Below are 13,754 nucleotides of genomic sequence, written 5' to 3'. Positions count from 1 at the left end.
ATGCTTGTCAGTCCAGGAGGACCTGGCCTACCAGTTCAGGCTGGACTGTTCCCATGGGGAAAAGGGTCAAAGCTGATTTGCATTTTAATGGGTCTGAACTGGAATGGCATGGGGAGCAAATAAACAATGGATTTAGGCACAGATCTCTATACCGGAGTGAATGTTTGACATTGTGCAGCATTCTGTCCATCAATTGTTCTTTTTGCATTTGTCACCCCGAGTGGGAGGGGTATGCCCAGACGTGGGTCCTGTGCTCTCCATGCCACTGGAGTCAAGCTAGCATGGCTGATTAGGGGTGGTACCCCGAAATTGGTCCTAGGATGCTTGTTTTCAGTCCAAGGAGGACCTGGCCTGGCAGTTCGGGCTGGACCGTTCCAATGGGGAACAGGGTCAAGGCTGATTTGCATATGGCTGCGTTCAAACGGGAATGGCATGGGGAGCAACAAAACAATGTATTTAGGTCCAGATCTCTATACTGAGGTGAATATATGACATTGTTCTACATTCTGTCCATTAATTGTTGTTTTTACACAATATTCTGAATCATAGTGGGTCTCAATTCGACCTACTGCATCAGTATTCATAAGAGGGGTTGCAAATTGTGACTGGCTACTATTCGATGCCATCATGGCCTGTTTGGATCAGCAGAACACCATGCCTGTGATTGCATTTAAATAAGTATACTTCTGTGTTTTTTTTAAAGCATCCTGTTTTCTTTAGAGGAAATGTGGCTGCATTTTAGAAGATTTAATTAAACTTTTTTTGTTTACGTTTTAGGGTTGGAAGTGGTCCCCTGGACATCTGCCTTCTTTCTAAGAAACCATTTTTTTTTTTTTTTTTTTTTTTTACAATCACTAAGGGATAGGAAATCTAACGGGACTCCTTCCCTTTTGCGAATGTGTTACCACCCCAACTTGAGAGTCTGCAACTTTTCAGTGTTTTGCGACTGGAGTTTGACCGCAAAACATTGATACGGACGATGATGAACTGCAATTTGCAGGTGACACCTTAAACAAGCCACTTCCAAATAGCAATTCTCTAGGCTTTTCTAAACCCACTTTGCAATTTGGTAAACTGTTACAGAACTTCAAAATGGCTTTAGTACATAAAAAAAATTGTTTGCGGTTGCAAGCCCTGTGATTTCGCGATTCACAGAATTTGTTGCCCCCACATGGCTTTGAACATCTGGCCCTGGGGCTTTACTGGGTATCTTTTTCCATTTGTCAAGTCAATACTTTTGCGTGTTATAACATTTTACAGTCATGACTAAGATACTTGTTCCATGCTCAGAAGCAGATAAAAGTTGTCATGTGCATCTTATCAATGCAAATTAAACATTTTGGATCTTCGACATGAATAGGAAGAGTGGTTTATCTACAAGGTGTCTGCCATATGAATGGAGTCCATTGTCATACACAAGGCAATGCACCCATTTGCTGGTGTCTTACATTTCAAGAGGTGGAGTAAATTCATGGAAAATACATAGACTGAGAATGAAGTGTGTGTCCCTCTTCAGAGCCTCAAAATAACTATTGCATGCTGAACAAGCTTTAAACATAACAGGCATTGTCATAGCTGCTCTAGGGGGAGCTGTAAGGAAATAAATCAATGTCTTTGGATCGAGGAGGGCTCGTTATTGCTCGAATTAGAACAGACAATCGACTTTCAGTGGATGTGCATCAAGTGTGAGTGAGTCTTTGTTCATACCAGGATGCAACTGAGGGAAAAACTGACAACCGCGGGAGAGTATTGACGTCTTTAAATAAAGGTGTTCTCGGACCATTGACTTCTGTATTTAGAGCGTTGAAGGACAGTAACTTCTTGTAAAAGGAGTTTTTTTAGGTAGAATGCCAAGTTGACGGTGCAGAGATGTGAAACGTAATGAGGGCTCCCGGTTTTATGGTATTTATATTTTTGTCATTTCCGTCTGTATTATCCATATTTATTTTTTGCTAATTTTACCTGTATTTATCCATATTTATTTTAGGTTTTGTGAAAAAATGAAGCTGAAATGTGTATATTTCTGCATTTATTTAACAAGTTAATGTGCACTCGTGCCTGAACACCTGACAGGTTTCAATGATATATATACACACTCCGATGGTAAAATACGCACTTGTAAGCAAATGTGTAAGTTTTAGTATAAAAGTTGTGCACATCTACTGCTGTTTAAGGCTCTTTCCTAAAATCCCTATATATTTTTTATCCCCTTGCCTGTCAATACGCTCAGCTATTGGCCTGGCAGTCATGATTGACAGCTTTTAGAATCACTCAAACACAAGCAAATTTCAGTTTTTATCCACATTTAAAAATAAATGCTGACAGGAAAATAAATGGTTTTCTGTCTGTATTTATCTGTAAAAATTGGTGAAAACGGAAAACAGGGAGCCTTAAACGTAATTAACCATCACCTCACGCTGTTGAATTATCCTTGAAATCTAGGATTGGTCAAAGATACAGTCTCTTAATTGTGAACAGTCACTCTGTGTTTGCGTCATCCAGTTCAAACAAGTGACGCTCCTGCTCGTGTTTAAAAATCTCAGCAAGCCACACCACGCAGATTTGAGCAAAACTGTCTCCACTCATATTAGAGCCAGCTTAGGTTTTGGAAGCTTTGGCTCTCTGATTCATTGTGGACAAAATGTGACGGTGGTGCCAGTAAAATCAGCTTTATTGCCTACCCTCACATTATATGAAAGAATGAATGAATGTGTGTCGGGGATATGAGGATCTTTCTAGAGTGTTTTTAGGTGGTATTGAAGAGAGTAGGTTATCTAAATCCTCTTTTTTTTTACTTTGTCTCTCACTCTTATATAAAGGGAGGGAAGTGTTTGGGTAATCTTCTTTATATTACAATTAAACGTTATTAATAAACTAACCTGCACAAAATTGTGCCTGTGTGAATGTTAAGCATATGCAGGTGGTGGAGAAACCCCAGTCCATGGACCAAAGTTTGGCCTGAAAGAGTAGGACAAAAAATAATGTGCTAAACAATGTAACGTATAACATACAGTTGAAGCTCCATGTTATACAGCAGAGGAGCGATACTTAGCATGAATCGTTTGACCCAATTTGATAATTATTCAGGATTTATAAAGCAGAGCTAATCGCCCGATAGGGTATGCAGGCACTTGCAGGCCCTGGAGGCTTATTCGAGCAACCAGATGTTGAGGGCCATTCGCAATTCAGTCAGTGAGGTGATTGTCCGGAGGTGTGTGGGAAGGTTGTTCCAGGTCTTTGCTGCGATGTGGGAGAAGGAGCTTCCTCCACTTCTGTTTCGTTAGATGCAGGGAATATGGGAACGTGAAAGTCGAGAAGAGCATAGTCTTCTCGAGGATTGGTGGAAGTTCAGGTGGTGGGTAATGTATGCGGATCCTTGGTTGTGTGAGTGGGTCAGCAGCTTGAATTGGCATCTCTTTGGTACGCGGAGCCAGTGAAGTTGCTTCAGGTGGGGTGTGATGTGGGTTCGTCGTGCAACTCAGAGGATGAGTCTGGTTGTGGCATTTTGTATGGTCTGAAGTCTGTGTAGGAGGTGAATGACGACGGCATTGCCGTAGTCCAGTCGGCTGGTGATGATGGGCCTGTGTCACGGCACGTCTCATGTGTAGGGGTAGCCACTTTAAGATCTTATGTAGCTTGCGCAGAGTGAGGAAGCAGACGGATGAGATGACATTGTTCTTTGATTTCATGGTGAGCTTGTTGTCAATGATGATTCTGAAGTTTCTGGCGTGGTCAGAGGGAGTGTGCGCATGTCCTAGGTCTGACCAGGAGGGCTTCCATGTGTTGCTGCTGTTTCCAAAGATCAGCACTTCCATCTTGTCTGTGTTCAGATGCAGACAATTGTTCTTCATCCAGTCGGCAACGTTTGTCATGCATCTGTTGAAGTTGGTTCTGGTGGTGGTGTGGTTGTTGGTGAGTGAGCAGATGAGTTGGGTGTTGTCTGCGTAGGAAATTATGTTCAGACTGTAGGATCTGACAATGTTGGCCTTGAGTTGGCAAAGTAAAATACATTTGGCTCTACTGTTTATTATTACAGACGTACAGATGTAGCATTATGTGACGCAAATAACTTTTTTTTTTGCAGGAGCTAATGCATCGCACCTCGTTAGAGACTGAGAAACTTGACCTCATGACTGAGGTTTCTGACCTCAAGATCAAGTTAGTTGGCTTAGAAAATGACCAGAATGACTTTCAGGAGAAGCAGAACAGAGCAGAGGTAAGTCATGTCTTACTTTTGTGTTTGTGCATATCCTCAAAGTGGTCAGTGAAGCTCTTGAGTAAAGGCTTAACGTAAAGTGGGAGACTTCCTGTCCATGTTGTTTCATCTTTTTCTGATTCCTAAGTTCTTCTCAGGCTTTAGAAGATTTTGCAGGTTATTGGAATTCTTTTTTCCACAATGAATTTGCAGGAATGCAGGGGTTCTGTGTCTATTGTAAACTTGTAAACAGTGGGGGGAAAAACATTTTGCACTACAGTTGCATCTTAAAAGCCCAAGCTGTAATAATTGTATGTTATTGCCATATTTTCTGGTGAACTTGGGTCTGTGAATTGGCAACAGCACTGCTTCCTCAATTACATTGGGCCGAGGTTGAAGAAAATGAGGGATATAATGAAAACGTAGATCACCCTGAGAAGTCTAGAACACCCTTAAGCGGAAGTAGGCTTAGTCAAATGGCCAGAGGGACTCCATAGTCCCAACATACAACTCCAATAGCTACAAGTCAGCATATCTAACCAACCCACTTAGAATAGTGGGCCTTGCTGCTGTAATCCTAAGCATTCCTGTCTAAATCACAAACTGGTGAAGCGGGGTTGTGTGACCATTCCTATCTGCACTGCACCTCCAATGGGACATCAACATCCTTCCATCCCATGTATATACTTATTACTAATGTTGAGTGTGTGGAGTGGCCATGGCTCACAAGAGTGCAGGACCTCAAACCTTTTCTTAGGAGTTAGCCGCCAGATCTACCCAGTGCTTTGATTGCCCTGGTAGTAACTGGTACGGGGTACCAGGACCTTTTCATTGTTTTCTTTGAGTACCACCGGCACGTCTCCATTGCCAAAGAGAGTTCTGCTTCTTTTGACTGGCAGCCATTGGTGCTGGTGATACTGAGGATGAGGCTGTCAGAGTGGAGACTATCTCTGAGACTTCTGAGATCCGATGTGTCAGTTTAACCATGTGATAGCCCACTGCTGAATTAGTCAGCACAAGTTCATATGTATGGAGGCATATTAGCCCAGGTACTGGGAAGCATTACACTGTGGTTGACTGCACAGGGTCCAAACAGGCCCTGCACTTTCAAACTGTTGGTGGGATGCAGGGTTTGCCTCGCCGCCTTGCTATTGCTTGATCGAAATCCAGACAGCACGCAATGAGCAGGACTAGAGAAAGCCTTGGGTGCCCTTATTATTTAAACCAGCTATGGCAAAGCCATTTGGTTTTACTTTGTCAGGACTGTGCAAGTAACGCATTTGGCCTTGACATTGCCAAACGGGCTATGTTAAAAGTATAGTACATCGTTTTCAATTCTTCAAGATGACTCTCTTGTTGTATTATATGACATGACAACGCAATGCACGTTGCGTAACACAATGCAGCAGGCAGCTTGAAATCTTAGAAAACAATCTTTCTATACATGGGAGGTCGCTGCTATTGGCTTTGCTAATGGTTGTAGATTTTTAAAGCCTGTGGCATTAGCGAAGCCAACAGCAGCGAATACCAAGGATGAGAAAGGGGTAGCAGGGGAGAGAAGTATTCAGAAGACAACAGAGTGAGCGGGTATCTAAAGCAAGGGGAAGAAAACAAGAGGAAAAAGAAAAGAAGACAGCAGTGAAACATGTATTGCATGAAGAAACTTGCTGGTTTATAACATTGAATCACATACCATAAGGGATATTTGGGGAAGGATATCTGATCGAGATGTTCAAGATAGGTAACCTGAGTAACTGCACACACTACAGAAGGATAACTCTTCTATCAACCCCAGGCAAAATGTTCAGCAGAGTCATCCTAAACAGAATGAACAAGTTGACCCTCAGTTGGGAGACCAGCTAGCTGGCTCCCGCAAAGATAGATCCTGCATAGACCAGATTACAACATTGCACATCATCATTGAGCAGTCGATGGAATGGAACTCCCCTCCCTCTGTCAACTTCAACTATATGAAGGCATTTAACAGCTTGGACACGGAGACCCTTAGGAAACTCCTCCACCATTACGGTGTGTCAGATAAACTTGCAAGAATCATTAGGAATTCTTACAAGGGAATGACCTAAAAGATGGACACGGAGGACAACTCATAGAAGCCCGGAGCTCATCAGGGTTGTTTTCTCTCAGCTTTTCTCTTCCTGTTGGCCATTGACTGGATCATGAGGGCATCCACAGCAAGGGAAAGAAATGGGATCCAGTGGACACCTTGGCTGCAGCTCGGCAACCTGGACTTTGGAGATTACCTGGCCCTACTCTGCCATTCCCATCTGTAGATGCAAGAAAAGACTGACAAAGTGACAGCCACATCAGCACAACTTGACCCCAACATCCACAGGGAAGAAATAAATATCTTGAAGACTAACAGAGCCAGCACAGCTGCAGTTCCGCTTGAGGCAATGCACCTACATGAGCAGCGTCCTAGACAAGCAGGGCGGCATGGACACCGATTTGAAGGCAAGAATCAGCAAAGCAAGGGTTGCCTTCATTCAGCTAAAGAAGATCTGGAGCGCCAAGGACCTAACACTGCAAACCAAGAACAGGGTTTAAACACCAATGTAAATTTGCACCTTCTGTATGAAGCAGAAACTTGGAGGACAATGGTGACCACAAGCAACAAAGTCCAGACCTTCATTTACACATCTCTGAGGAAAATATTCCAAATTGGCTGGCCAAACACCATCAGCAACAGGGACCTATGGCAGCTGACCTTCCAACCCCCTTCTCATGAAGAAATCATGAAAAAGACGCTGGGGCTGGATAGGTCACCCTCTCCGTAAGCCCGTTTGAAACACCACACAACAAGCCCTCACCTGAAACCCTCAAAGGAAGAGGAAAAGAGGAAGGCCAACAAACACCTGGCATTGAGGCATCAAGCTGACTGCTAGGAGATGGGTTACACCTTGAGTCAGATTGAAAGAAAAGCCCAGGATAAAGATGGCTGGAGAGTCCTGCTTAGTGGCCTATACCCCAGGAGGGGTAGTAGGCATAAGTATCACATACCATGGTGGCCATCTTGAAAATCAAAGAAAATAATGTTTTCTAAACTTTTAACATTGCCCATTGTCTCTACTGTCTTTGCCAATTCTGACAGATTTTAAAAGCCTCTGGCACTGGCAAAGCCAATTGAAGTTACAACAATAGTGTGAGAGCGGACAACTGGTGAGAAATATATTCATATGTTGATGAAGCAAGTGGGGATCTGGAGCAATAGTAAGAAAGGCAGTATAAAGAACAGCAGAGGGGAAAAATATTTAGATGTGCGGTGGAGAAAGTGAGGATCTGGTGCAACAGGAGGAAACAAAATAAAGAATGTGTGGGGATCTAGAGCAATCTCAAAGAAGAAAAAAGGGAAAAGGGTTATAAATGAAGGATACCAGCCATGCACTTCTATGGAGTGCTAAAAGACAAATGATATCTAAAGCTGCAAAGAAAAGATAATCCCGTGACATTAGCTTGGTAAGAATTCAGTGGGTCCACCCAAAAATCAGAGTGTGAGAACTGCACAGCATAATGCTCATATGAGCAAATCCTAAGCAGAACATTGAAGTGGACAAGAAAATCATCCTATAATATAGCCTAAAGTACAAGGAAAAGTATGGGATACAATGCTGCTTGTAACGGACAGCAAAAACTGTTCATGGTGAGACTGCAAGAAGACATGAATCTTGTATGTGATTCTGTGTGTGTCTGCTTGTGTGTGTGTCTGCGTGTGTGTGTGTGTGTGTCTGTGTGTCTGTGTGTGTGAGAGAGAGAGTGAGAGAGAGGAGAAGAGAGAATTGGGACACAAGCATTTTACAAGAAATATCTGAATGTGCTGGTGTCTCTGGGTGCATGTATTTTGAATGTTGTGCTCATTACAGAAAAAATATGGAAAGTAGGTAGGGCATCCTGGTGCTGCAGATATCACAAAACAATGCAGGCTAAGAGTGACATTATGCTGGTATTGTGACAAGAGTTGCACTCTTCATGTTTATATTATGACAATTTTCGTGTGTTTTAACACACACCACAACTGTTGTAGTAGTCATTATTTTTCTATTCCAAAGTTTCTTTCACCAGTTGCCAGTGTAAGATTGTCCCTTAACTCAGTAGTTTTGCAATAGCGGTATTCATTCTAATAGTGCTATTGCAAGACAGGCTTGGCTGCATTCAAAGTTAAGAGGCTTTGTCCCCTTGGTTTAGGTCCTCTAAACTGCAAGTCCACAAGCCCCTCCTTATTAGCATATTGAAAGGCAAAACCTATACTTTGGAAAACACTTTCTATACTGCAATACCTTTACCTTGTCACCCTGTATTGAAAGGCTGACCCCTAAGAGTTGGGGGTCCCACTGGAGTAGTGGTGTAATTGCGTATCCTGCACAGGTGAGGATTTACATGATTTGGACCCTAGCATCCAGTTTTTATCTGTCCCTCTACCCACAACAACCTCAAAGACAGATGTTATGTAGAGCAAAACTGAGTTTTCAGCAAGCAGACGTGTGATGCACAAGAACTGTTTTGACTTCCATCTTTTGCCTTTTGAAGTGCACCCCAAACATTTTATTTGAAACCCAGCAGGCCTGTCAAGCAGGATGAGACCTTCAAATCAGGAATTGACACTTCAGTGGTATTTGCCTTTTGTATATTTCCTCGTCGATCATATGCTATGTACCCGTCAATTTACTACCAATAAAATGTTTTTTTTTAAATTGGATGTTGGTGTTCGATGTAGGAAGAGACTAGTATTACCATAGTACACTCCCCATACACACCCTCAGCCCTTCTAGCCCAAGATTAGTGTGGCTGAAGACTTCAGCCATCTTGAAAATGCCTAAATAGATAATGTTGGGCCCAGGAATCTTTACCCCATTGGTTAGGGCATAGGTCTTCAAACTGTGGGGGGGCACTGCATCCCTCCAGGGGGGGTGCGCACTTCACCTTCTATTGTTGCTTCCAGGCGCCAGTCCTGTATCTCAGCCCGGGCTGCTGCAGCTCCAGCTGCTGGGGGCTCGGCTGAGAGTGTCTGGAGTCACAGGTCTTTAAAGGCCAGAGGCGCAATGATTTCGGAGGTGGTGGGGAGTGGGAGGGGGGCTAATTCTTCCAGCAATAGGAAGAGTGGAGATTCATGGGCTCTAAGAAGGGATGAAAAACAACAAAGCCTCATTAATGCGTAAATGGTCTTTTAAAGACCTGTGAAGTACTCGGTTGCGACTGGCAGCTCCAAAACTGTCTGTGTGTGTGTGCCCGGGAAGCTGTCTCAATCGGGGCTGACACACACTACGGGTGGGTTTGGAGGCTAGGGGGGTGAGGGCGCTGAAGCCTTTTTTAGCCCTATGGGCATTGCGCACCTGATGTGAATGCAATTGTGTCCCCAGGTCTTAGAAGCCCCTTTATGGGCGGCACCCTTCTCTGGTCAAAATACACCACTGGGCCCAGCAGCTGCCTCATTCCTCTGGTCTTCGCAACTGCATCTTGTCAACAGAGTATGCCTTTGTTCCAGATTTTGTGTGTGTGTGCCCGGGAAGCTGTCTCAGTCGGGGCTGACACACACTACGGGTGGGTTTGGGGGCCAGGGGGGTGATGGAGCTGAAGCCCTTTGAGCCCTATGGGCGTTGCGCGCCTGATGTGAAGGCAATTGTATCCCAGGTCTTAGTCAGAAGCCCCTTTATGGGCGGCACCCTTCTCTGGTCAAAATTCACCACTGGGCCCAGCAGCTACCTCATCCCTCTGGTCTTCGCAACTGCAACTTGTCAACAGAGTATGCCTTTGTTCCGGATTTCTCTTAACTCTGATCCACACTTTGGGGACCCACCTGCACCCACGGGGTGTGTCTGAACTGCGACCCTTTGCAGGTCAAAACTGGTCAGACAGGAGGTCCTGTATGTTTTCTAAGGCCTTTGACATGGCTGCCGCCACCAATTCAGATGCTGTCAATTCACACATGATAAAATCTGTGTCCATAACATATCTTACTGTTGTGTCTTGCCTCAGTACCCATGCTCTTCAGCCATGTCTGTGTGGAGGTGAGTGACAAAGGAAGACTACGGATTATCAGTGTTCAGCAATGCAATCAGACCCCACAGCCCTAGCTGCTGTTGAAACTTGCAGGGAGGGCAGAGATTGAAATGGGACAGCTCACAGGGGAGACTGCCCACTGGAGCGCTCCTCGATCTATGTGACGTCTAAATCTGGAAGCGTGGCCTTCTGCTGCAACATTTGCTGAAGCGATCAGTGTTAGGGCCAGCCCCGGCTGGGAGTCACTCCCCCCCCGCCCCCCGAAGTTTAGGTCTAGTTGCGCCCCATGTTGCTTTCCACGTCAGAAGAACGTTTCACTGCAAGGAGTTTACAACGGTTGTATCCTTCCCGAAGATTCCATTCTCTGGCAAGAGTGAAGAGCTTTTTGTATTATTTTTTTTAAAGCCTCGCTCCTTTCCCCTTCGTCCCAATACTAGTGGAAACGTTGGATGTTTCAAGGAGGAGTGGATTTGGCATTAATGCTATAGGTGCTGACTTTGGTTCTGGGGACCTGGGTTCGAGTCCTGGTATCGGCTCAACGTCTTGTGATTCTGGGCAAAATCAATGAATTTACCAGTGACTTACGAAAACGGAATTTGACCTTGAATAAAGTCACTGGTGCTTGTTTAACATGTTCCAACCCCTAGAGTGGAGTCCACAAACCTAATATAACAAATATTGTCAAGTATGCCTACCATCTGTCCTCGCTTCTTTCATAGACCAAATTTAAATGTTTTCTTGTGCAGCTATTTCTGAAGCTTTGGAAGGTGATCTTCTTTATAAGCCAGCTATGCTAACAAATTGACTCTTGATGGTGCTAGAGAATAAAGATGTATATATCCTCTTGAATCACTTATATCACATGTGTATGATGTAAATGTCCCCTAGGCCTTCTTGGAAAGCTGTGGCTGGCCTCCTACTGACATGGCAACACCTGGCCATACTCCACATAATCATGGATTTTTTAATTGTGTCAGAAAGCATGTTTTGTGGAACTTCTTTTTCTGATATCTTGTTTAGGGGCAAAGATGTGGCACAACAGCCAGAGCTGATGACTGTAGAGCTGGGAAACCAGGTTCAATTCTTGATGTCTGCCCAACATCCTGTGATTCTGGGCAAATCACTAAATCTCCCTGTGCTTACAAAAAATGAGTGTGTGCTTGTGTAATGTAAAAGATGCTCCTGTAAAGCACTCCAATACCTTTGGGTCATGTTCGCGCTATAAAAAACTGAAAAAAATATATTACAACATTTTGTGAGCACTCCCGTTTTCAGGCACTGCTCAAGGCTGGAAGTGGAGCACAACCTAAGGATGGCAGAAGCAAGAATCCATCCACACATTGTCTCTGTGGAGAAAAACATGCACTCCCACACCTGTGTTTTGGGAGTGTTTTTGTTAATCTATCCTAAATTTTGTGTTTTATGTGAAAAATAAAGCACCAATGAAATTTGTTGTGCTAATTGTTTTCTTTTTATTTGAACTTTAGAATAAGCACTTGCACTACAAAAACTTCAGTTTACTAAATACTCGTACTTTATGTAATATTATTTTCCCTATACAACCTGGGCTCTGCAGGAGGGAATGGCCATCCATGGAGCAGAGTACCAGCTTCCAGAACTTTTTTATCGGGTGGTGGTGGGGGGCTCGGCCGACAAAAGTTTGAAGACCTCTGGGTTAGGGCGTTTTCAGGGGTCATTCCCTCTCCCTAACTTAACAGAGTTCTCTGACAATTAGAATTCTCTGTTCAGCTATTTATTGCAACTTGTTTATAAAAGAATAATATATTAGTGAACCCGAAATGTTTGAAAGATGAACGCCTGAATTAAATGAAGGAGTAAAATCTTGAGATACCGTCTGCAAGTACTTGAAGTGGACAAAGGTAACAGCAGACCTCCGGCTGTAGTGGCTTAGGCTAAACGGAAGGAGGTAATGGACATTGATAGATGGCAGGGCCTAGAGTTGAAACCATTAGGAAGTGAAACTTGCAGCTTCTTTTGCGCCATGCATTCCAGGTGGGATGAGGCCTCGTAGGGACACTGCATAGAAAGGAGCAGAGTTTTGTCATAACTAGTGGGGAGAGATGGCGGCTCTGCTCGTGTTACGTGGGGGAGAGAAAGTAATGTTTGTATCCTTATTTGCGGGTTTAGTGTGCCAAGGGTTACTTTGCCTCTTTAGTTGTGTGATCAGTAGGTACACTCTTGCAACAAAAATAAAGGTATCTAGGAAACATGAAAATAGTCTTAATGGCCCACGACCGGTGCCTCACAGACCTTTCTCTGAATGACTACTTTGAGTATATTACGTGGCAAGACCCATGTGCCTTACCACCAAACAAAAGACAGGACAATACATTTGACTGCATTAGAGCCTTGTCCGCAGCCGGACACTTTTTGTTCCCGCCCACGGAGCTGCGCTGTTCTTGTTCTCGTGGGAACGGTGCAGTCGCTAATTATGAAGTCAAAAGCCTCGATTTTAAGTAAATATACAAGGCACAGGAAGTCACCCTTTTGACCGTTTGTTCAAGAAGAATTCTCGTGTCAATAACCTTCTCTTTTGCAATGCGAAAACGAAGGATTGACGTTTCTTCAAATAGAGGTTAGGGGCATTTTTGGCACAACAAAATACATTTTAAAAATATTAATGATTTTTTCCCAACAAAATGCAATTATAGGCCTCTGTATCGGACACCCTGTGATGAGCGTATGCACTGCGGGCTCTAAAGTAATTGGTGCGGTCGTGTTTTTCCCCAGACTGAAAGCAGTTGTATGGAGCTCTTTGTGCATAACTAAGTGCAACAAAGCATCACTACGTTGTTTCACTACAAAATATTCTTTTATGTTGCTGGCACGAGTTTTCATAACATGAACAGACCGCGTTGTATTTTAAATGTCTCATTTGTCTGATATTTACAGGTAAATAGTTCTCTTACAAGCATTTCCTCATACGGGTTTGCTCAGTTTAAGGATGACGTGTTGCTGCATCTGACGACGAGGCGCTAGGGCGTGACCAAGGGGGCGCCAGCCAATCCATGGCAGGGCTGCAGGGGTGCGAGGAAATCGTGTAGTTGTATTAAGGGAATGGTTCAAACCCGTCTCCCTCGGCAGTGAATTCATGAATGTTTGTTACTAAACAGCTGAACATTCGACGTTTAGAACACGACTCTACGACAGCACGACGAGGAAGTTCTATATCGTTCTGCTCTTGGCCATTAAACTACTGTAATATCAAGGTATGGACAGCACTTCCGTCACCGGCCTGTCCTTAGAAGTCAGAAAAGAGCATTGGACTTATTTTTTTATTAAATAATGAAAACAGAAATAGCAGCGCATGCTCTCGGAAATTACTTTGATATATTAGTTGATCAGAGATGCTGGATTGTAATTCACTGAGTTAACGCTCCTTTGAAATGCGGTCACATGTTTGGCATAGCGCGGCTGAAGGAACTGTGCTATCGAGTCACAGGATCCCCAGCAGGACACGTCTGTGCGGCAGAGGCCGGAAGGAATCCGGATGGCGGTATATCCTGTGAAATTTCATACTGAGATT

General features: G+C 43.9%; 1 protein-coding gene across 7 annotated transcripts in view; it reads left to right on the top strand.

The window, feature by feature from the left end:
- Positions 1 to 13,754, top strand: part of PPFIBP2 (PPFIB scaffold protein 2) — a 1,154,531-nt gene that overhangs the window by 775,541 nt on the left and 365,236 nt on the right. For all 7 annotated transcript variants that reach the window (XM_085648219.1, XM_085648223.1, XM_085648222.1 and 4 more), the window contains one exon: positions 4,085 to 4,216. In XM_085648219.1, the coding sequence (XP_085504345.1) occupies positions 4,085 to 4,216 (132 nt within the window). The remainder of the gene's footprint in view (positions 1 to 4,084; positions 4,217 to 13,754) is intronic.

The sequence above is a fragment of the Triturus cristatus genome, chromosome 3_2 (assembly GCF_964204655.1).
Source record: "Triturus cristatus chromosome 3_2, aTriCri1.1, whole genome shotgun sequence".
NCBI lineage: Eukaryota > Metazoa > Chordata > Amphibia > Caudata > Salamandridae > Triturus > Triturus cristatus.
The sequence above is the reverse complement of the archived record's forward strand: the minus strand, read 5'-3'. Positions and strand labels throughout refer to the sequence as shown.